Source organism: Triticum aestivum, chromosome 6B, assembly GCF_018294505.1.
Source record: "Triticum aestivum cultivar Chinese Spring chromosome 6B, IWGSC CS RefSeq v2.1, whole genome shotgun sequence".
Classification (NCBI taxonomy): domain Eukaryota; kingdom Viridiplantae; phylum Streptophyta; class Magnoliopsida; order Poales; family Poaceae; genus Triticum; species Triticum aestivum.
Genome location: NC_057810.1, coordinates 220,127,450 through 220,152,227, shown reverse-complemented (window position 1 = coordinate 220,152,227; position 24,778 = coordinate 220,127,450). Strand labels below are relative to the sequence as shown.

The window sequence follows — 24,778 nt, the reverse complement described above, 5'->3', positions numbered from 1 at the left end:
GTATTTGGTAATTGAGTTGTCGGCAAATGGTATAGGAGAAAACCACAATAAGGTACAAATTAACCAAATATGATCATGTGCAATCAGATTCCTTGCCTCCAAAAGGGCATGCAACTCATACGCTGGGTTCACTAATATAACATATAATAAGGCGCTGATGTTTGTGCTTAACAGCGACATAGCATCATGCTACTGCCCTAGACCTCTAGGCTTCCTGTTGGGCCACAATAGCAGGCACGTTCAATGGCAGCCTAGCTTTTGATACGTAAGTGGTGCATGTTTGCCATCTAAATACTACAGCGATAGTTGTCTCTGAAAAATAATGGCCACAGCTTTTAGGCCTTTATTAGCTTGCGCCTTGCAGATTATTTCCAGCCATGTATTTTGTGTAGTTCGCGCCTTTTCAGCCATATGTATTATTTCAGCCATGTATTTGGGCGTGCATTCAGAAAGTGGATCAAAGCATCAAAACAGATAAAGAGGAGGGCGGAGCAAGGCCCAAGGTTTGTCCTCGACATCTTCAGCACTGGGAGAACGGGATTGATAAAACCAAGAGAGAAACATGTCCGTCCATGTGTACGCCTAATGCTATTTGGAAGATGCTGCTAATTTATCATCATGAGGATTCTTGTAAAACATGGCGGTACATGACAAGGTTTCATTTCAAACTAAAGAGAGCAAACAGCACAGAAGGAAACCGGAGACAAAGACTTTGAGCATAAAACCATACACATCCACAGGGGTACGTTAAATTCCAGCCACATCACTTCACACGCACAGAGGAAGTTGATAATTATTCACGACTCATCTACTAGCAAAAATTGGCGACAAGCCTATCTCAAAGTTTCCTTGGGACATATAACGTTCCAGCGTTACACCGAGATGAGATCCCAAACAAAAGGGGCACGCAGCAAGCTGATAGGTGAAACCGAATCAACCTACGCCTCGTCAAGGGCAAGAACACCAGGGAGGGGCTTGCCTTCCAGCAGCTCCAAGCTCGCGCCACCGCCGGTGGAAATGTGGCTCATCTTGTCGGCCAGCCCAGCCTTCTCAACAGCAGCAACGGAGTCACCTCCACCAATGATGGTCGTGACACCCTTCCCAGTAAGCTCAGCCAACTGCTTCGCGATCGCCTGAGACAAAGGACAGTTGTCATTACCAACAACAACAAATACGAGATAGATGAATGAACGTTATGTGATATTGTACTAACATCAGTGCCTGCGGCAAACTTCTCAAACTCAAAGACTCCCATAGGACCGTTCCAGATAACAGTCTTGGTGGTGTCCAAGGCTTCTGCAAAAGTCTTGATGGAATCTGGGCCAACATCCAGACCCATCCAACCATCAGGGATAGCAGTGGCAGGAACAATCTGAAAAATAGTATCAAGGGTGAGCATCAGCAGGTAAACAACTAATCATGTTTTGGGGACAAATGCCAGTTGAATTACACTGAGAGCCTTTGAAACTACTAATTTGTGGAGTATAAAGTGCTATCACAAGGACCATCCAAGTTGTAAAATGAACAAACCTTGCTTTCGGCATCTGCTGCAAACTTGTCAGCCACAACGACATCAGTCGGAAGCAAGAGCTTAACACCCTTGGACTTTGCCGTTTCAATCAGTGAAGTTGCCAGTTCAAGTTTGTCTTCCTCCACAAGAGACTTTCCAACAGCTAATCCCTGGGCCTTGTAGAATGTGAAGATCATACCACCACCAAGGATGAGGATATCAACCTTGGCCAGCAGAGACTCGATCACACCAATCTTAGATGAGACCTTTGATCCACCAACAATGGCAGCAAATGGCTTCTTTGGGTTGGCAACAGCTCCGACAAGATAGTCAAGTTCCTTGAGTAATTAAAACAATTAGATATCATGCTACTGTGTTCTGAAATATACTTGCTCCAATGTACTGACTTGCACACCAAAGGATACCTTTTCTTCTTAAGATTACAAGCAAATAATGTGCAGGAATGAGAGTCATTTCAGCTAGTATACCTTCTGCATGAGGAAGCCAGCAACAGAAGGCCTCAAAAACTTGGTTACACCCTCAGTTGAAGCATGAGCCCTATGTGCAGTGCCGAAAGCGTCATTTACATAAAGGTCAGCAACTGACGCAAGCTTCTTAGCAAACTCAGGATCGTTCTTCTCTTCCTCCTTGTAGAATCTAACATTCTCTAGGAGTAGAACACCACCATCTGGCAAAGCAGCAGCCAATTTCTCAACTTCTTCACCGATGCAGTCAGGGGCCATCACAACCTATTGACAGAGATAAAACAATGTATACATATAAGTGCCATTAATCTAGTTAAAAAAGAAACCAGAATTGCAAGGTACTATCATCCCATAACATACTTCAAGTCCAAGGAGCTCAGACAAGCGTGCAACAAGAGGCTTCAAGCTGAACTTGGGGGTGACACCTTTTGGGCGGCCCTGAAAGTTACAACAATGAATTACATTAGAAAAAGGAAAAACAACAATCACACTTGTTACATTTGACAGTTTTTTATTTTGTTCCTCGTCATATCAGGTGACATAAGTAGCATTTTTTTTTACAAAAAATGAAAAATCTGGATTGGTTGAGACAATACACTAGCAATCCAAAAGTCCGAACATAAAGTATTTCGTTGGCAATGTAAGTTTAGGTGAAAGCAACACAGTTTAGCCTGGACAGCTGTAAAATCAATAACCTATATAATGGTACGAGATGTTAAAAGGACACATGATCTCAATACATCTTCAAGTTACCAGGAACCAGATAACAGATAACATACCATCCCATCAGATGTTCTAATACTACTTGGCTATGGAGACCATCAACAAAAATTTCACTGAATGTCAGACGTTTAATGTGGAGGTGCGTTTTTTGTAACTGCCTCCGAAGAATCAGAGGACAACAATGTACAAACACAATTGAGGACATTCGTTTTTGGCAGAGGAAAACAATTAACCACCAAATCTGTTAGAAGTGAAAAAGGAACAAGTTGGCAGTCACTTAAATTCAATCGCCTCACAATTGAGATAAAACAAGCTGATCACCAATGCATATTATAATTCATGTTCATGATTACAATGATGAGTACCATAACTGTGCAAAAGACCCCAACTGGTTCAGATTGTATGGCAGTATTATCAATCAAGTTGAAGGGGGGCATTAACTGAACCTCACTGTAACCCTTATCTAAGGATATACTAATTACAAGCAGGAACTGACATACTACCAAGGGTTGCACGACTGACTTTAAATTACAGACTTGCGGATGCGAAATTAACTGAGAGCAAAACTGAACCAGTTTTGCCACATGTCCACATCCTTGCATGTAACAAACACCAAAACTGTAGACATGTGCAAATGGCTACAATCCTAACAAAACTAACACCAAAATTGCAGACATGTGTAAACGGCTACAGTTCTAAGAAAACTACCCAATATTTGTCTCCACTATCTTATTCTGGAGCTCAAAATGATGACACAAAACCACTCGACCGCATCCAATGCTATCAGGAATCACACATCCGATCCCCGTAAATAAATCCAAGGCCAACTTCTTAAAGGCTACTAGCATGCGGTATGTCTCGGATCAACAAGCGTGGGAGGGTTGGGATGCTCACCAGATGGCTGGCCAGGATGACCTTGGCGCCCTTCTCGAGGAGGTACTTGATGGTGGGGATGGAGGCGCGGATGCGGGTGTCGTCGGTGATCTTCTGGGCGTCGTCGAGCGGCACGTTGAGGTCGGCGCGCACGAACACCTTCTTCCCCTTGAGATCCGCCTCCCCGAGGGTGCCCACGCTCCTCTTGGTCGCCATCCCTGCAACGAAACAGACGCCGCGAGCGGTCAGAGTTCGGCCCGCGAGGGAGAGAGGCGGCCGCGGATCGCGATCGGGGGAGGGGGAGAGGGCTCACCGTCGAGGAACCGGATCGAATCGGCGGCGATCTGGGCGAGGTGGTCGCTGGATTGGAGAGGCGATGGGCTTGGCTTTGGTTTGGATGGATGTGGCGACGCTGCCCGTGCGCCCCGGTTTTCTTTATAGAGGCCAAGGCGTGGTTCGCGAAGGGAGGTGAATATTCGGGGGATTTGTGGTGGCGGTGTGCCGATGACGTGTGGGGTCGATGGGAGGTGGGACAGGCTGGCAGCGGGAGGGGATGGATTTGTGGGGTGTTGTAGAACGGTGCGGCGCCCGTGGGTTCAGGGCCTGCGGATTGCCGACGGACGGCTCGGATTGGATGGTTTTGGAACGGAAAAAGGAAGGAGGGGAAGGTTCTGGAAAGCATGGCGCGTGGAAATGCCGAGATGGGCGGCCCGTCTCCTCATTTGCTCCGACAGTCTCCGACTCGTGTCGTCCGATCGACGGGGCCAGGGCGTGGTTTTGTGCGGCACTTTTTTTTAAGAAACTGAAATAAACCCTTTTTAATGGGCGATAACGCCGGCCCAAACATTCCGCCGGTCTACTGCTAGCCACCCGATTTAAAAAACGAGAACTGTAAGATCTCATCTTGTCTTCCTCCCTTCCCCGTCTTCCTTCTCACTCCCGCACACAAGAAGGGGATTCACACGCTCCCCACAGGCACACCGTCACCCCCTCCTGGCCGTAGTTGTGGCCATGCCCGGCGAGCTCCGACGAGGTTCCGCCCCTGTCCGTCAAGATTGCATCACAACCACCATTGATTTTAGGCGCGATTCACCATGGATGCAGCTCTAAAAACGGTCAGATCCAGCGCGCGGGGGATATCATTGCTACATCCCCAACGTAACCACGCATCCGGCTCACCGCGGTCGTCGCCTTGCACCATCGTGTCCAGCAAAAGAAAATCTAAAAAAAGCAGCAAATGCCGGTGGTCGGTTGAAGCAAATCATTATAAGGTTCCAGCATAAAAAAGATATCGTTTCCAACAAAATCAAGCTCTGCACAAATACCTTCAGTGATTAATTGTAGCAAAAAAACATTAGCTCCAGCAAAAAAAAACGTTGGTTCCAGCAAAATAACCGAGCAGGGAGACTCCCATTTTCGATCATAGCAAACAAAAGAAGGATTGTAGCAAAAAGAAAAGCTAGTTCCAGCAAAAACATACACTGGTTCCAGCAAAAACACTCGTCAGCGGTGAGGGTTGTAGCAAATCGCAGGGCCGATGGCAGCAAAAATTGATGCCGATTCCAGCAAATAGATGACCGGTTCCAGCAAATAGATGGCCTGTTGCAGCAAAAAAGGGTCATCCGCAGCCCGCCGTCCGTCTCCACGGCGTGAAGACCTTTCAACGGCTGAAGCAGCATGGGGCACCGGTTCCAGCCTTGAGATGCCCGGTTGCAGCAAAAAGGCTGTCGCCGGCTATCGTTGTCGCCGTATCCAGCACCGGCGGGTGCTAATAGAAGCACCTGTCATCGTCGACAGAAAAAACAGATGCAGAGGTGGTGGATGGTGGTGCTCCCAAGGTCAGAGACCGCGACGGCCGCTGCCGCGCAGCATCGTGTGTCGACCATTATCGCTCGTGTGGAGGAAGAAGCAGAGAGTGGGCAGGGATGGTGAAGCACGCCACCAGGATAGGATTGAGATGGATGGAGCGAGAGAGATGGCATGTGCGGTGAGAAAAGCGAAGGGAATTGATAAGGCAGTGCTCACACGTGGTGAAACGGTGCACGGGGCGCTAGGTAGTGCGTGTGTGTGTGTGTGTGGGAACGACCGGCGCAAGTTTCAGTCGGTCCGCCGGCTAGAAACTTTTTCCTTTTTTTAATAGTTTGGATTGCTTACCACATGTGTCACATGGTAAACTGAAATAAACCTTCAATTCATACTTGAAGTCTAAATCGAAACATGTCGGCGTTCTGGGAACGGGGGTCCCCAAACTTGCCTGCCTGCGGCCCGCGACATGGCTCCACCAGTGGCCCAATACGACCCGTCTTCGTCAACCAACACTCAAGACCCTCGCGAGGGGCCAAGCCTCGCGAGGCGGACGACACAATGCCTCCTCAGGAGCGGCCTCACCAGGCAGGCTCGCGAGGGGGCGGAGAGATCAAGGTAAGGGGTCTCATGAGGTTCCCGTGACGCAAGCCATGACGGCCAAGGCCAGGCGGGCGCCAACGCGCGCAGTGTCCTCGTTTCCCCTTTGGTGCTAAGGGGGCAAGCGCAGGCGCGGAGTACCGAGGCATCAGGCAAAGGTTTCCATATCAGTGCAACAAGACCAAGACCAGCAGGACGGCAGGACGGAGCGTGGAGCCCAAGACGGCGTCACCACCAGCGCCTTTGACAGGCGAAGACCACCTTTAGTCAGGATAGCTTGTACTAGCTGTCCCCTTTCAAATTGGCCGTTGTTGGATCCCTTCCCACTCAATATTTGGGGAGAGGACCGGGGCCTCTATAAATAGGACTAGCCACCATAGTAGAAAGGGCAACTGAACTAGCAACAAGATAGACCGAGACCGGGGAGACAAGAGAGAACTCAGTTCATCCTCACACCCACCAAGCACAAGAACACCTCTCCTCAGGAGGCTGTTCTTCCCTTGTACTGTTCATCATCAGCCCAAGAGGCAATCCACCACCATCACACTGGAGTAGGGTATTACACCACAACGGTGGTCCGAACCAGTATAAATCTTGTGTCTCTTGTGTTGTGAGTGGATCGAGCTAAGCTTAGAGATCACGGCGAGGCTGAGAGCGAGATTCGGTAGGGGAAATCTTCGTGCGCACCCTAGTGTTCGAACGTCAAGGGTTTTGTCGGAACCCTAAATCCGACATTTGGCACACCAGGTAGGGGTGCGCCGAAGCCTTCCTTCCGCTGATTCGTGTCCCATCGCTTCATCGCATCCATGTCTGACGCCCGCCGAGCCCACGCCAAACGCCGGGCCGCTCTCGCTGCTCGCGTCGCCCAGACGGCTCCTGTCGGCGGACCTCCCCGTCGTTCTCCGTCGCCTGCCGCCAACGCCGCCACCGGCCCGGCGGGGAATGAGCAGCAAGCATCCTCGCTGCACCCCTCGGTGCGGCGGGACGGCTGCACCACCACTCCGTTGCTGACCCCAGCCGGTTCGTCATCCCACGCTCGTCGCGCCCCCACGGACGCGCAGGCCGCGCTGCTTATGGCACGTGAGCTCCTGCGTTACTGCCCCGTCGACGACCTCCACGAGGAATGGCTCGCTTGCATCACCGAGCTCGTCAGCGCCGCACGGGGCTCTCCCGCGTCATCCCTCTCGCTGCCTCGCCCTCTGCCAGGTATGGGTGACGTGGCTCATAGAGCGCCTCCACAACCTCTATCCCCAAGACGGCGCCCTGGCGCCAAGGCGCGTGGCCCCTAGGCGTGACCCACCATGTCCGGCGCCCGCGCGAGAAGAAGGAAACTGTCAAGAAATCCCTCGGCCTCAAGAAGGCGCCCCCGTGCTCCCTGCACCGGCACGACAAGACCGCGTACTGCCTATGGCAGCGGTGCGCGGGTACCATCAAGAGCAAGCTCCGCGTCAGCAAAGGGCCGCGGTGACCACAGCAGGTTGCCGCGCTTTCACCCCGCGAGCTGCGTAGCGTCGCCTGGCCGGGCAAGTTCAAGCCGGACCTACCTCCTCGCTATGACGGCAACCGCGACCCCGCGGAGTTCTTGCAGCTCTACGAGCTGAGCATCGAGGCGGACAAAGGCGACGAGAAAGTCATGGCGAATTGGTTTCCCATGGCGCTCAAGGACGGTGCCCGCTCGTGGCTCCTGAACCTGCCTCCCAGCTCGATCTCCTCCTAGGACGAGATGCACAGCCGCTTCATTGCCAACTTTCAGGGCACTCGCGGCCGCCTCCCGGCCGCGGGTGACTTGCGCTGCATCAAGCAGCAGCCCGGGGAGACCCTGCAGAAATACATCCAGCGCTTCAACAGCGTCTGCCTCAAGATCCCCAAGGTGACGGACGAGGCCATTATCTCAGCGTTCTCTGATGGTGTCCGTGACGTCAAGATGAAGAAGGAGCTCGCCATCCACGAGGAGTTGTGCACATCCCTGGAGTTGTTCAACCTGGCGACCAAGTGCGCAAGAGCTGGAGAGGGACACCTCTCCCTCCTCGAGCTCCCAGCTACCGACCCAGAAGAAAAAAAAGACCAAGGCCAAGGACGTGAAGCGCAAGGGAGTGGTCGTGCTCGCGGCGGAACCAGACACGAAGCGCGGCAGGGACCAGTCGGAGTCGTCCAAGGGCAGCTGACCATTCTGCGCCTACAACAACCTCCACACCCACAACACCAACGATTGCCAGGAGCTTAGGGCCGTTCGAGAAGGACGCTTCGGTCGACGCCCCGAGCGCAACGACCGGGGCTACGACCGCGGAGGAGGACGTGGCGGAGGATGATGGGACGACCGTGGCCCTCGCCAGCAGTGGCGTGACCGACCTCGTGAAGATCGCTGGCAGGACCAGCCTCGCGAAGGAGCCTGGAGGGACCAGCCTCGCAAGGGCGCCTGGAGGGATCAGCCTCGCGAGGACCGCCCCCAGGGTAACGCAGGCCTTCCTCCGTTGCCGCCGCCGCCAAGAAGGAATGATTACCATCATTAGGACGAGGGGGTTGGGGGCTTCTAGGAGCCACGTGCTATCGCTTGCATCTTGGGCGGAGCTCAGGTCCCGGCCTCTCAGCGTATCTTCAAGCAATTTGCTCACGAGGTGAACACAGCCCTTCCCAGGCTCGAGGCCACGCGCCCGCTCAAGTGGTCCAAGTCAGCCATCACCTTCATCTCGGCAGATCAACTCAAGTGCGCGGCTACTGTTGGCATTCTCCCGATGCTCTGCTCACCCGTCATCAGCAACGTGCAAGTCACCAAGACCCTCATCGATGGTGGCGCGGGGCTTAACATACTGTCCGTTGAGATGTTCGACAACCTTCAAGTGCCATATGACCAGCTTCAGCCCACCAAGCCTTTCTCAGGAGTTACCGACGGTTCCACCACCCCGATAGGGCAGGTTCGCCTCCCTGTCACCTTCGGACAGCGCGACAACTATCGCACCGAGCTCATCGACTTTGACGTCGCCCACATCCACCTGCCGTACAATGCCATCCTCGGGTATCCAGCCCTGTCCAAGTTCATGGCAGTGACCCACCACGGCTACAATGTCCTCAAGATGCCAGGAAGCGGCGGAATCATCACGGTCCCTTGCAAAGAGAGGGATGTGGTGTGCTCCCTCGAGCGTGCCTTCCAAGCCGCAGCAATCGAGGACCCGGACATCAAGGGCGAGAACCCTCCTGAGGCCATCCCCAAGAAGAAGAAGCAACTGCTCCGAACAAGGCCCAAGGAGGTCGGCATCTCGGGTGGTGTCGCGTCAGGATCAGCGCCCGTGTCTGGGGCGCCTCCTTCCATCGCATAGGAAGGTGCGCCCGGCGCCCTCCTCGGGCAGGGCTCAGGGGCTCTCTTCTGGAGGGCCATAGACCTCGCCAACATCACGGGGGAGGCGCTTGGGCACCACTTGGAGGCGTGCTTCGCGGCACGTTTCCCTCAGGAAGACACAGGGTGTGGAAAGCCCAACGTTCATGAGTTCATTGCCAAGACCACTCAGGAGCTTCGGGAAGCGATGGCCGTGCGCGGCTACCGCCGCTCGCCCGGCATGGATCCCCATCCAGGCGAGGATGGTGGGCTGCGCATCTACATCGACGTCCCAGGGCTCAACTGAGCTGCATCTCAGGAGCGCTTCTGGCCTTCGCGCATGGGACGCTATGAGGGTCCACCGCACAGCTACGTCTGCATGCCTTTCGGCCTGCCGAACGCAGTTGCCTCCTACCAGCGTCACCTGCGGAGCATCCTAGCGGCTCGGGAGGCCAGGCACCACGCGATCCTAGCAAAGATGGAGACGGTCCTCAAGGAACCACCTGGACCCCCAGAGCCTCCTGAGGCTCAAGGCCCCGGTGGCTCATGAGGGTCGGCCTCTTCACCATGCATTTTCAGCTGCTCCAACACCCCCTCTACAACGGAACCAAGTGACATCTCCCAAGTTCATTTCAGCTGGGAGCGCCCTCAGGGCTGCATCATTCCCAGACCCACGTGGGTCCGTCCCTGCAGCATGTATCTCTTTTTATGTCTTTAGCTTACCTTGATGAGGGCGCCCCTCGGGCTGCATCATCCCCAAGCCGCTTGGGTCTGACCCAGTGGCATGTATCCATTCTGCATTTACCTGAGCTCATTTGCCTTTCATGCCTAATCTACCTCTGATTATCACCAATTCGATTGCCACCTACCACGGGAGCCGCTCACGCTGGCACGACGCTTGCGCACGGGTCCGTCCCTGCAACGCCGACAAATCTGAGCGGTCGAGCTCTGGCCCGCGGCATGCCCCTAGCATGTCACCTCACCAGGCCCTTGTGCCCTCGCCCTTCTCTCGGAGCAACTAATGGCCGACCGGCAATCATAATGGCAACCCATGCCCTTCTCATGCTGATTTGCAGAAACCTGCTACCTCTTGAGCACTGCGTGGGTTTTCCCTTGAAGAGGAAAGGGTGATGTAGCAAAGTAGCGTAAGTATTTCCCTCAGTTTTTAAGAACCAAGGTATCGATCCAGTAGGAAGCTCCTCAAAAGTCCCACGCACCTACATAAGCAAACAAGAACCTCGCAACCAACGCGATAAAGGGGTTGTCAATCTCTACACGGAAACTTGGAAAAGTGAGATCTGATAGAGATAATATGATAAGATAAATATTTTTGGTACTTTTATGATACTGATTGGAAAGTAAAAGATGCAAATAAAAGTAGATGGAAAACTTATATGATAAAAGATAGACCCAGGGGCCATAGGTTTCACTAGTGGCTTCTCTCAAGATAGCATAAGTATTACGGTGGGTGAACAAATTACTGTCGAGCAATTGATAGAAAAGTGCATAGTTATAAGATTATCTAGGCATGATCATGTATATAGGCATCACGTCCGCAACAAGTAGATCGAAACGATTCTGCATCTACTACTATTACTCCACACATCACCGACTCCTGCCTGCATCTAGAGTATTAAGTTCATAAGAACAGAGTAACGCATTAAGCAAGATGACATGATGTAGAGGGATAAACTCAAGCAATATGATATAAACCCCATCTTTTTATCCTCGATGGCAACAATACAATATGTGCCTTGCTGCCCCTGCTGTCACTAGGAAAGGACACCGCAAGATTGAACCCAAAGCTAAACACTTCTCCCGTTGCAAGAAAGATCAATCTAGTAGGCCAAACCAAACTAATAATTCGAAGAGACTTGCAAAGATAACCAATCACACATAAAAGAATTCTGAGGGATTCAAAAATTTCTCATAGATAAACTTGATCATAAACCCACAATTCATCGGATCTCGACAAACACACTGCAAAAAGAGTTACATCGAATAGATCTCCAAGAAGATCAAGGAGAACTTTGTATTGAGATTCAAAGAAAGAGAAGAAGCCATCTAGCTAATAACTATGGACCCGAAGGTCTGTGGTAAACTACTCACAACTCATCGGAGAGGCCTTAGAGATGATGTAGAGGCCCTCTGTGGTCGATTCCCCCTCTGGTGGAGCACCAGCAAAAGCTCCAAGATGGGATCTCGCGGATACATAAGGTTGCGGCAGTGGAATTAGTTTTTTGTGGTGATCCTGGATGTTTTCAGGGTACGTGGATATATATAGGAGGAAGAAGTAGGTCGGTTAAGCCATGAGGGGCCCACGAGGGTGGGGGCGCACCCACCCCCTTAGGGCGAGTTGGGCACCCTCATGGCCGCCTCGTTTGCTGCTTGACGTCCACTCCAAGTCTCCTGGATTGCGTTTGTTCCGAAAAGATTGCTCCCAAAGGTTTCATTCCATTTGGACTCCGTTTGATATTCCTTTTCTTCGAAACACTGAAATAGGCAAAAAAAACAGCAATTCAGGCTGGGCCTCCGGTTAGTAGGTTAGTCCCAAAAATGATATAAAAGTGTAAAGTAGAGCCCATAAACATCCAAAACGGGTAATATAATAGCATGGAACAATCAAAAATTATAGATACGTTGGAGACGTATCAAGCATCCCCAAGCTTAATTCATGCTCATCCTCGAGTAGGTAAATGATAAAAACAGAATTTTTGATGTGGAATGCTACCTAGCATAATTCTCAATGTAATTTTCTTTATTGTGGCATGAATGTTCAGATCCAAATGATTCAAAATAAAAGTTCATATTGACATAATAAATAGTAATACTTCAAGCATACTAACAAAGTAATCATGTCTTCTCAAAATAACATGGCTTTAGAAGGTTCATCCCTACAAAATCATATAGTTAGGCTATGTTTCATTTTCATTACACAAAATACTCCCATCAAGAACAACCCCGGTTTCAGCCAAGCAATTGGTTCATACTTTTTAACGCGCTTCAACTTTTTTCAACTTTCACGCAATACATGAGCGTGAGCCATGGATATAGCACTATGGGTGGAATAGAATATGGTGATGGAGGTTGTGTGGAGAAGACAAAAAAGGAGAAAGTCTCACATTGACGAGGCTAATCAACGGGCTATGGAGATGCCCATCAATTGATGTCAACATGAGAAGTAGGGATTGCCATGCAACGGATGCACTAGAGCTATAAATGTATGAAAGCTCAACAAAATAAACTAGTGGGTGTGCATCCAACTTGCTTGCTCACGAAGACCTAGGACATTTTGAGGAAGCCCATCGTTGGAATATACAAGCCAAGTTCTATAATGGAAAATTCCCACTAGTATATGAGAGTGACAACATATGAGACTCTCTATATTAAGAACATGGTGCTACTTTGAAGCACAAGTGTGGAAAAGGATAGTAACATTGTCCCCTTTTTTATTTTCTTTTCTTTCCCCTTTTTTGGGCCTTTTTTGGCCTTTCTTTTTTTCTTTTTCTTTTTTTTCTTGGCCTTTTTTGCCCTTTCTTTTTTTGGGCCTTTCTTTTGGGGGGGGGGGGCAATACTCTAATAATGATGATCATTACACTTCCATTTATTTACAACTCATGAATTACAACTCAAAACTAGAACAAGATATGACTCTATATGAATGCCTCTAGTGGTGTATCGGGATGGGCAATGAATCAAGAGTGACATGTATGAAAAATTATGAAGGTGGCCTTGCCACAATTACGATGTCAACTACATGATCATGCAAGGCAATATGACAATGATGATGTGTGTCATGATAAACGAAACGATGGAAAGTTGCATGGCAATATATCTTGGAATGGCTATGGAAATGCCATGATAGGTAGGTATGGTGGCTGTTTTGAGGAAGATATAAGGAGGTTTATGTGTGATAGAGTGTATCGCATCACGGGGTTTGGATGCACTGGCGAAGTTTGCACCAACTCTCAATGTGAGAAAATGCAATGCACGGTATCGAAGAGGCTAGCAATGATGCAAGGGTAAGAGTGCGTATAATCCATGGACTCACATTAGTCATAAAGAACTCATATACTTATTGCAAAACGTTTATTAGCCCTCGAAGCAAAGTACTACTACGCATGCTCCTAGGGGAAGGGTTGGTAGGAGTTAACCATCGCGCGATCCCGACCTCCACTCATAAGGAAGGCAATCAAAAGAGCATCCCATGCAACAAATTTGTTACACAACTTTTACCATACGTGCATGCTACGGGACTTGCCAACTTCAACACAAGTATTATTTAAATTCACAATTACCCAACTAGCATGACTCTAATATCACCACCTCTATCTTTCAAAACAATTATCAAGTATCAAATTGATAATAGTATCCAATTCACTTCCTATGATAGTTTTTATTATACCCAACCTGGATGCCCATCATTATAGGACCAATTTTATAACCATAGCAAATACCATGCTATTCTAAAAGACTCTCAAAATAATATAAGTGAAGCATGAGAGATCAACAATTTCTACAAAATTAAACCACCACCGTGCTCTAAAAGATATAAGTGAAGCACTAGAGCAAAATTATCTAGCTCAAAAGATATAAGTGAAGCACATAGAGTATTCTAATAAATTCCAAATCATGTGGGTTTCTCCCAAAAGATGTGTACAACAAGGATGATTGTGGTAATCTAAAAAGCAAAGACTCATATCATACAAGACGCTCCAAGCAAAACACATATCATGTGGCGAATAAAAATATAGCTCCAAGTAGAGTTACCAATAGACGAAGACGAAAGAGGGGATGCCTTCCGGGGCATCCCCAAGCTTAGGCTTTTGGTTGTCCTTGGATTATATTGGGGTTCCATGGGCATCCCCAAGCTTAGGCTATTGCCACTCCTTATTGCATAGTCCATCAAATCTTTACCCAAAACTTGAAAACTTCACAACACAAAACTCAACAGGAAATCTCATAAGCTCCATTAGTGCAAGAAAGAAAACCACCACATAAGGTACTGTAATGAACTCATTCTTTATTTATATTGGTGTTAAACCTACTGTATTCCAACTTCTCTATGGTTCATACCCCCCGATACTAGCCATAGATGCATCAAAATAAGCAAACAACACACGAAAAACAGAATCTATCAAAAACAGAACAATCTGTAGAAATATGTAACTTTAGAATACTTATGGAACTATAAAAATCCTACCAAAATAGGAAGTACTGGGTAATTTTCTATTGATCTACTGCAAAAAGGATCAACACAAAATCACGTTCCTATGATTTACTAAAATTATTTTCGTGCACGCAAAAGTTTCTGTTTTTCAGCAGAATCAAATTAACTATCACCGTATGTTATCCTATAGGTTCTACTTGGCACAAACACTAACTAAAACATAAAACCACATATAAACAGAGGCTAGATGAATTATTTATTGAATAACAGCAAGGAAAAATATTGGGTTGTCTCCCAACAAGCGCTTTTCTTTAAAGCCTTTTAGCTAGGCCTTGGTAATTTTAATGATGCTCACATGAAAGACAAGAATTGAAGCGCAAAGAGAGCATCATGAAACACGTGACAAACACATCTAAGTATAACATACTTCCTATGCATAGGCATATTATAAGCAAACAAATTTGCAAGGCAAGCAAAAACTAGCATATGCAAGGAAGAAGAAAGAGACGATAGCAATCTCAACATGACGAGAGGTAATTTATTAAGATAAAAATTTCTACGACCATATTTTCCTCTCTCATAATAATTACATGTAGTAACGTAAGCAAATTCAACAAAATAGCTATCACATAACATATTCTCAACACGATCCACATGCATGCAAAGTTGATACTCTGCCAAAATAGTGGGATTATCATTAACTAAAGTCATGACCTCTCCAAACCCACTTTTAATAATATTGCAAACACTATTATAAATCTCATATTCATCATGGGGGTTAAATAAATTTTCAAGATCAAAAGAAGAATCACCCCAATCATGATCATTGCAACAAGTAGTAGACATAGCAAAACTAGCATTCCGAAGCTTAGGGTTTTGCATATTATTAGCACAATTGACATCAAGAGAATTTATAGTAAAATCATTGCAATCATGCTTTTTATCGATGGAACTACCAAGTATGGGTGCAATAGCAACGATCTCATGTTTAACATAAGGAACTATAGCAAATTCATCTTCATAAATATTGGCATCATGGCCATAAGAATAGCAAGCATCATGTTCATCAAGGGATATTTCAATCAAATCATCGGAATCATCATTATCTATAGATTCATGCATATCATTATTTTCTTCCAAAGCAACGGTCATTCTCTCAATAAATTCTTTGACATAGACATTATGAGCATAATTTTCATAGCAATACTTAAGTATGTCAAAAAATTTAGACTCGTAGAGAGTAATATCATACTTTTCAATCAAAAAAGCAACTTCATAAGCACCCTTAAAAGCAACAAATTCTTCAATTTGTTTGATATCATAGTAACTATAAACACCCTTACCATAAGAAGATAAGATTTCATTGTCATTAAAATCACATAGGTAGGGAAGGTGTTTTTTAGGGTTCTTAGAGCAACAAGTAAAATCATAAATTTCACAAAGATTCCAAGCATAACACAATAATCTATTTATTTGATCCCATAAGAGTCTCCCTTTTTCAGAAAAACGGTGACGCACAAAATGAGCATGTTCATCTAAAGATTTCCCATCAATTAGGCTAGTTGGGGTTTCAGCATGAGCGCATAAGGATCGAAGATGATCCAAGTAGAACACTTTAAGTGGATCCATATCAATAGATTTTTAGCAAGCAAAGTTGCAAGCAAATAGATGGCACATGGAAACACAAACAAAAAGACATACGGGAAGAAGGCAAAGAAAAGGCAAAGGTGAAGTGGGGGAGAGGAAAACGAGAGGAAAATGGCAAATAATGTAATGCGAGGGAGATGAGTTTGTGATGGGTACTTGGTATGTCTTGACTTGTGCGAAGACCTCCCCACCAACGGCGCCAGAAATCCTTCTTGCTACCTCTTGAGCACTGTGTTGGTTTTCCCTTGAAGAGGAAAGGGTGATGCAACAAAGTAGCGTAAGTATTTCCCTTAGTTTTTGAGAATCAAGGTATCAATCCAGTAGGAGACTCCTCAAAAGTCCCACGCACCTACACAAACAAACAAGAACTTCGCAACCAATGCGATAAATGGGTTGTCAATCCCTTCACGGAAACTTGCAAAAGTGAGATCTGATAGGGATAATATGATAAGATAAATATTTTTGGTATTTTTATGATACAGATTGGAACGTAAAAGATGCAAATAAATGTAGATGGAAAACTTATATGATAAAAGATAGACCCGGGGGCCATAGGTTTCACTAGTGGCTTCTCTCAAGATAACATAAGTATTACGGTGGGTGAACAAATTACTGTCGAGCAATTGATAGAAGGTGCATAGTTATGAGATTATCTAGGCATGATCATGTATATAGGCACCACGTCCGCAACAAGTAGATTGAAACGATTCTGCATCTTGAAAGTGCGTTATATCGACTAGAGGGGGGGGTGAATAGGCGATTTTTATGAATTCTTCACTGAGGAATTTGCTGGTGAGGAAATTCCTTAGCGAAGAACTACTTGCAGCGGAATAAGTACTCAGAAGTAAACATAACAGGATACTAACATGGTCATCATGATGAAATGAAGACCAACACAGAGTACAGAAAGCGTAAACACAGGATAACAAGATGAAGACAAACAGACTGAAGAAATTGAACTGAGGAATTTGTGGAAGTCTTCAGTCAAAGTCTTCAAGCACATATATGAACAACAGTCAACACAGAAATGAGGAAATGAAAGAGTTGAGGAAATAGAACCAGTTAGTTGGTGAAGACAAAGATTTGGTAAACCAGTTCCAACTGCTGTCTCAGTTGTACGTCTGGTTGGAGCGGCTGAGTATTTAAACTCGAGGACACACAGTCCCGGACACCCAGTCTCTGAGCCGCAACTCAGGACACCCAGTCCTCACCGTATTCTCCTTGAACTAAGACCACGCAGGCCTCGTCCAATCACTCGTGGTAAGTCTTCAGGTGACTTCCAAACCTTCACAGACTTGGTCACTCGGCGATCCACAATTCCTCTTGGATGCTCTAGACCTTGACGCCTAACCGTCTGGAAGAAGCACAGTCTTCAAAGGTAACAAGCGTCGGATCCACGCAGGATCAATTTCTTCAGTGATGCTCAATCACTTTGGGTTTGTGGGGGTTTGGTTTTGGGATTTTCCTCACTTGATGGTTTTCGCTCAAAGTCCTCGGAGGATGGGTTGCTCTCAGATGACAAGTGTCAAGTTCTCTCGAAGCAGCCAACCAGCTAGTGGTTGTAGGGGGCGGCTATTTATAGCCTAGGGAGCAGCCCGACATGATAAGACATAAATGCCCTTCAATGATATGACCGTTAGGTGGATAAGATATTTTGGGACAGCCAGCGCATAGCACAGCAACAGTCGGAAATTTGACTCTCAAATTCCTCAGGGCTATCATGTTCCTCACTGTGTAGGCAATTCGCACTGGCGAATTCCTAACTCCTCAGTCAGAGCAAAGTCCTCAATGACCAGAAGAACTGCGTCTCTATCACTGAAGAAATTGACTGAACTGTATGAGATTTCCAATGGCTTCACTCGAAGGGATTGGTAGGTGTAGGATTTTGAGTTGAGCATCACATGGAAATTTTTCCTTAGTATTTCCTCGACCCCCTTTAACAGTACGGAGTTTCCTATGACTCAAGAAAGAGAAAATGAAACTACGAAAACAAAAGTCTTCACGCTTCATATTCCTCGAATGAATATCAAGTCTTCAAGGTCACACCAAATTCTTCACTTTCAAAGTCTTCAGAAAGTCTTCAGAATATCAAAGTCTTCAGTTGAAGAACTTCATTTTTAGGGGTCGACTTTCTCTGTAAATATCAAACTCCTCATAGACTTATAGACCTGTGTACACTCACAAACGCATCAGTTACTTAACCTATAAGTCTTCAATACGACAAAATCACTAAGGGGCACTAGATGCACTTACAGTCTCCCCCTTTTTGGTGATTGATGACAACATAGGTTAAGTTTTCAACGGGGATAAACATATGAAGTGTAAATACTCATATTGAGGAATTTGATTGCAAGATATAGAAGAACTCCCCCTGAATATGTGCATAGTGAGGAATTTGCTTTTGAGGCAATGCACATTTGAAGAATTGAATCATGGAGATCTCCCCCTATATCTTGTAATTCATACACGCATTTGATATATAATATGAAGAATTTGAAATGCATGATGAAATATGGTGCCTGATGAGATTCAGCATGCGTGCAATAATATTGACAAGGAATAAGCATGCAGAATAGCACATCAAAAGTTTCAGAGCTCAGTGCATCAAAAGCATCAGAGCACGACCAAAAGTATCAAGGCACCATCGGATTTAAGATTACAACTCGATCCAATAAAAAGTTTCGGAAGAACGAGAGTTGTAACTTAACAAAACGCCCATAATATAAACCCGCTTGAAGACTAACTCAGATTTCTCCCCCTTTGTCATCAAATGACCAAAAGGATCGAAACTGAGGACTAACGCCCCTGAAGATTTTCAAGTCGATGGAGGAGCGCCAGCGTTGTCGGGGTTGGTTGTTGAAGTAGGGCCTGCCGCAGTGTCGTCCAAATCTTCATGTTCATCAGTTTCACGCGATGAAGAATAAGAACTGGCCACCAGATCAGGAACTTTGACTCTCTTGAATTTCTTGGGAGGTGGTGCAGACCAGTCAAATGCTTCCTGGAGACCCATAGTCTTCAATTCTTCCGCGGAATATACATGAGTGAGAACAGCCCAGGTGCGGTTGAGGGTTTCATGAAGGTGATACTGATTTTTCTTCACTGCATTATGTGTTGAGGTCATGTTGTGAAGAATTGCAGCAAATTGACGCTTCACCCATTTCTGATTGCGATCAACCTTCTGATGAAGACTGAGGAGTAACTCACGGTCAGTCATCACCCTGGGTGCTGTTGCCTGAGGCTTTTGCTTGGCTGATGTATTTGCGGCAGTGTCATGTGTTGCAGAATCGTCATTGGTGGAGTAAGAAGTAGCTAGACGGAATTGACCATCCAATGGACGAGTGCCTTCATCAATCACAGCAGCTGCCTTGCCCTTATCATCAGATGATGAAACTGGTCGCTTGAGGACTTCAATGGGCGGCAAGTAGCTACCATGGTTCAGAGTGTCAGCCTTGTAATTCAGTGAAGATCTTGCCCTTATGAATCTCATAATCCAAGGCACATAGGGCTTCAGCTCAAAAGGTGACATTGCAACATTAGCCAGAGTCCTCATGAAGAAATCATGGAAGTTGATGGGAACGCCATGAATGATGTTGAAAAGCATGTTCTTCATGATGCCAACGACATCTTCATCATTTGAGTCGTGGCCTTTGATGGGACTCATTGTCTTCGTTAGGATTCAATAGACAGTCTGAGGCACATACAGCAATTCCTTGACGAGGAATTTGGTTCGAGGGGCCTGCCCTGGCTTCAAAGGCTTCATGAGCACTTGCATATAATGATCAGTCAGTTCGCGGTCATTGTAGATGCAACGTGCACTTTCATGGGGAGGATCAAGAGGAAGGACACGAAGCAATTCAGTTGCTGGTGCCTTGTAGTGAGTGTTTTCGGTCATCCAATCCAGCACCCATGAATTGACGTCTTCAGCATCTCTGGTGATATGCAAAGTGGCATAGAACTGAAGAATGAGTTCTTCATTCCAATCACAGATATCAGTGCAGAAATTCAGTAACCCTGCATCGTGAATAACTCTGAGGACTGGCTCAAAGCACGACAGAGATTCCATATCCACATGAGGAATATGCTCATGATCGAAGATTTTGTCCTTGTCAAAGAGCACTGAGGAATAGAAGTTGGCTTGAGTAGCAGTCCAGAAGCGTCTTTTCCTTATGCGAGCAGAGTCATATGGATTGTAATCAGTGAAGAACACATGCTCAGAAAAGAAGTCTTCAGCCTTGAATTTTTGCTTGCTCGAGAACGGATTCTTCGGTTTGGGCAGAGGAATGTCAGTGATTTGCAGCACAACCTCAGGAATCGCGATCTCAGGTGCTTCAGGCTGAGGAATTTCTGGTTCCTCTTCTTGTGCAGTTTGGGGATCAGCAGCAGGTTCTTCAGCACTAGCGGCTGGAATTTCTTCATGAACAGACGATGTGGGATGAGTTTCTTCAGAGCCCATTTGAACAGTTGTAGCCGGGGACTGAGGAATTTGTTGAATGGGAGTGAAGAGAGGAGTATTGGGATGCTGACTTTCCCAAAAGTCATCGTTCATCACTGGTGTAGTGCATCCAATATCCACGTCTTCATCTTCTTTTTCAATTTCCTCAACACCAGCCTCTTCAGCTGTGAACTGAGGCATAGGTGAGGAAACGACTGGCGCTGAAGGGAATGCTTCCACTTCAATTTCTTCATCAAACTGTTCTGAGGTAGCAACAGAATGATTTTCTTCATCAGATCCGCTTGGGATCTTGTAGTCTTCTCCATAAGGAACAATTTCCTTAGACGACATGGAGGAAATGGGAACGGCATCAATGGGATTTTCAAGCGAGCTGGTCATTGGCTTCATTTTCTTCGCAGCCGAAGAATTTGACGCAGCTGATGCCTTCCTTTTCTTCACTGCAGCTCGCTCTGCAGCCTTGGTCTTCTTCACTTCATAGGCAGAAGGAAGAATTGGAGTTGGTGTTGGCGCAGGAGGAGCTGAGGACTGTGGTTCAGTTTCTTCAGGCGCAACTGGTGCAGTTGCCCTGATCTCTTCAGTTTCTTCAGGCGCACCACTAGTGGATGCCCTGGGAATTTCTTCAGCGGCTGGAATGGAGTCATCAGCCCTGGAACTTGTATTCTCATCAGCAGGCTGAAAGTCATCAGCAGTGCTGGCATGTTCTTCAGCAGGCTGAGCAGAGTCTGTAGCCTGAGGATTTTCTTGTTGCGATGGGGCTGCAACAGTTGTCATTTTCTTCGTCAAATTGACGAATCTCACTTTGGCTCCTTGCCAATCAGCATTGTATGCATCGAAATCCTTGCTGAGGGCTTGGATCTCAGATTGAGCCTTGAGAAGTTCTTCAGGAGTCAGTCTGACGATGTTCTTCTTCAGAAGCTTCTCCTTTCTGGCTTGTGCTCTCTTTATCTCACGAGCCTTTTCAAATTTCCATTTCTCTTCAGCGATGAAATGGGTCAGCATATGACTTTGACCAGGAGTCAGAGGCAGATCAGGCATTGGAGTGTTTGGATCCTGATGCCATAAGTCGATGAAGTCAAGGATCTTCTTCGGATCCAAAAGCAGAGGCACAGTTGTTCCTTTGGCTCTAGCGGCCTTTGTTAGTCTGTCTCTGATGATTTCTGCAAGTTCTTCATCAGAAGCTTCGTCATCAGAGGGCACTTGGAAGGCAACCTGTTTCTTTCTTGGACTTGGCCGAGGACCGCGTCCAGCTGTTGCTTTTGTCTTCAGCAGAGTGGGGCCTGATGAGGACATTGGTGCAGCTGAGGAACTTGCTGAGACACCAGAAGCAATCGAGAAACCCTGAGTCCTTTGACATGTAGCCAGATGCACAGGAGTTGAGGACTTGGAGGGAGCTGCTGAGGACTTTGGTGGAGCAGCAGCAGTCTGAGGAATTTGCCGTGAGGGCGCGGCTGAGGAACTGGGCCGTGAGGGCGCTGATGGTGAAGCACTTGGCTTGCGAGCAGGCTTCTTCGGCATTGATTTCCTCGGCTTGACCGAGGTCTCAGCGGCAGCAGCAGCAGCAGAATCCTCATTGAATTTCCTCACTGCCTCCTTGGCCTTGTCTTGCCAGTTTTGCTTGACGCCTAGACCATTCTTCAGGAAAGTCCTCACCACGCTTGATGCTGGTGGGATCAGCGACTTGGCCAGGTGCCAATGGAGCTCTTGGGCATGGAGGGTTTAAGGCGAATTTCTTCATGTACTTTGGAGTAACATAGCGATATTCCCTCCATTCTCGTGCCCATCTTCGTTCTATCCTCTGAATGCGCACTTTGCGCTGATTTTTGTTCTCTTGCCAAACTTGGCTTCATCAGGTGTGCAATAATCTTGTATATTTCATCAGGGATCTCAAAGGCAGTCATGACCTCCGGTTTCTTTCCTCCTTTCTGCGGTCTCTTGCCTTCTGCCATTTTCTTCAGATGAGGAATTTGAACAATAGAACACTCTGAAGAAGTATGCAGTTTTTCTTCGAGGAACGCTGCAAATGAGTTAAGTTGATGAGAACCTAGTGATTCAGTAGCGGACATGAGTACCTATGAACAGAGTGTAGGTGCGAGGAATTTGGAGAGGTCATATGCGTTCTCAGAAGATTTTTCGAAAAGACAAGTTTTGAGGAATTTGACCAGTTGAGCCTTGAGGAATTTCACTAAGCGTTCTTGTCTTAGGTTCCAGAGTTGTACAGATCGAAAATCCGCACAATTGAGGAATCTTGAAGAAATGAGTGCTTAGAGAGATGAATCAAGAGCATACAGTGTGTGAGGTGTTCATATGTGAAGATTTGAAGAATAAAACACCTTTGAAGATTTTCAGAAAAGTTTGAGAATCAAAGCGAGTAATAAAAGTGACTTTTAATTACCCGAACTGAAGAACACGACGAACAGAGATGAACCGTGGTGAAGTTCGTCAAGTTAGATCTCCCACGCCCTAACTTGGCAGAGGGAGACAGCTACGGCGGCGGCGGAGTGAAGATTTCCGCAGCCGGCGCGAGTACGACGGCGACGAGGTCGAGGCAGTGAAGCTCTTCCTCACCGACGGCGATGGAGTAGCGGCGGCGCTAGGGTTTGAGGAGAGCTCGAGCGAGAGACAGCGACCGAGCGGAGTAAATGAAGTAAGGAAGGGAGAGGGGTATTTATAGCCACGGTAAAAACTGTTCGCCCGAAGATTTTGGGACGAACATGCCCCTGCCCTTTCTTCTTCACGCGACATGTGTCACCCACGTACTGTGCAGATGAGATCGTGTAAGATCGTGGGTGAATAAACTAATGCATCGTGGGATGCGGAACGGTTTGAGCGGTAAAACCGAAAATCTGGATAAGATTTGTTTTTAAAATTTCGTTCGCAATTTCTTCAGCTGACAAGGACACAGTGAAGACTTTGAACGAGTTTCAATCAGAACGCACATGAAGAATTTGTGAATAGATTGGGTTGAGTATAGCATAGAGGGGGAAGGGTCCGATCACATTCACTTAGCAGAAATCGCAACTTGAAGAAATAACAATAAGTGAATGTTGTAGAGGACATAAACTCATATATATATATATATAGCCAATGAAGAAAAACGACGGAAACAGTGAAGATTTTGCAAAGTTGAAGAATTTGAAAAACTGAAGAATTTCAAAAATGAGGAAAAACTCAAATTGAAGATTTTCAACTTTTGTGGTGGCGTGACCCACCGTATAAGAATGATGATTTCAGACACCGCGTACAATTGTCGTAGGGTTCTGAGAATCAAATTCTTCATTAATTTCTTCACACTTAGAGTGTTATTCTTCATTGATTGAAGAAAAACGTTTCTTCATGTGTTGCACATCTAAGTCATCAATTCTGCATAAGAGTTAGGATGTGTGTCCTTTTCAAAGAGCATTCGAAGATTCTAAGATATTTAGCTCACACCGCAACTTGCTAAATCTCTTCTCATCCAAGGGCTTAGTGAAGATATCAGCTAGCTGTTCTTCAGTCTTCACATGCTCGATGGAGATGTCGCCCTTCAACACATGATCACGAAGAAAATGATGACGAATCTGGATGTGCTTAGTCTTCGAGTGCTGAACTGGGTTGTGAGCAATCTTGATGGCACTCTCATTGTCGCAGAGGAGAGGCACATTCTTCACGTTGACGCCATAGTCCTTGAGGGTTTGCTTCATCCAAAGCAGTTGAGCACAGCATGAGCCAGCAGCAATGTATTCAGCTTCAGCAGTAGACAGTGATACGCAGTTCTGTTTCTTCGAGGACCAACAGACCAAAGATCGTCCGAGGAAATGACAAGTGCCAGATGTTGACTTGCGGTCCACACGATCACCAGCATAGTCAGAGTCAGAATATCCAATGAGATCAAAAGCAGAGCCCTTGGGGTACCATAATCCTAGTGTTGGTGTGTGAGCTAGATATCGAAGAATATGCTTCACAGCCTTATGGTGTGATTCCTTCGGTGCAGCTTGAAATCGGGCACACATGCAAACACTAAGCATTATATCTGGCCTAGATGCACATAAGTACAATAAAGAACCAATCATGGAGCGGTATACCTTGTGATCGAAGTCAATACCATTTTCATCAGTGCATAGATGGCCATTTGTGGGCATAGGAATTTTGACGCCTTTGCAATCTTGCATGCCGAATTTCCTCAGTACATCTTTGAGGTATTTCTCCTGAGATATGAATATGCCAT

At 46.7% G+C, this 24,778-nt stretch overlaps 1 protein-coding gene across 1 annotated transcript; it reads right to left on the bottom strand.

The window, feature by feature from the left end:
* Positions 1-609: 609 nt before the first annotated feature.
* On the bottom strand, positions 610-4,264 carry LOC543279 (phosphoglycerate kinase, cytosolic-like). Its single transcript, NM_001405748.1, has 7 exons — positions 3,905-4,264; positions 3,613-3,809; positions 2,356-2,433; positions 1,999-2,259; positions 1,531-1,848; positions 1,214-1,372; positions 610-1,133 (listed from the first exon to the last, which is right to left on the bottom strand). Exons 2-7 carry the CDS (start codon positions 3,805-3,807, stop codon positions 939-941), a joined length of 1,206 nt encoding a protein of 401 aa, NP_001392677.1. The 5' UTR covers positions 3,808-3,809; positions 3,905-4,264; the 3' UTR covers positions 610-938.
* Positions 4,265-24,778: the final 20,514 nt, after the last annotated feature.

Excerpts from the sequence above, each read along its gene's own strand:
- LOC543279 (NM_001405748.1), bottom strand. The coding sequence starts at position 3,807 with ATGGCGACCAAGAGGAGCGTGGGCACCCTCGGGGAGGCGGATCTCAAG. Across the intron at positions 2,260-2,355 it reads CTGAGCTCCTTGGACTTGAA|GTTGTGATGGCCCCTGACTG; the intron begins GTATGTTATGGG and ends CTCTGTCAATAG. Across the intron at positions 1,849-1,998 it reads CTGGCTTCCTCATGCAGAAG|GAACTTGACTATCTTGTCGG; the intron begins GTATACTAGCTG and ends TAATTACTCAAG.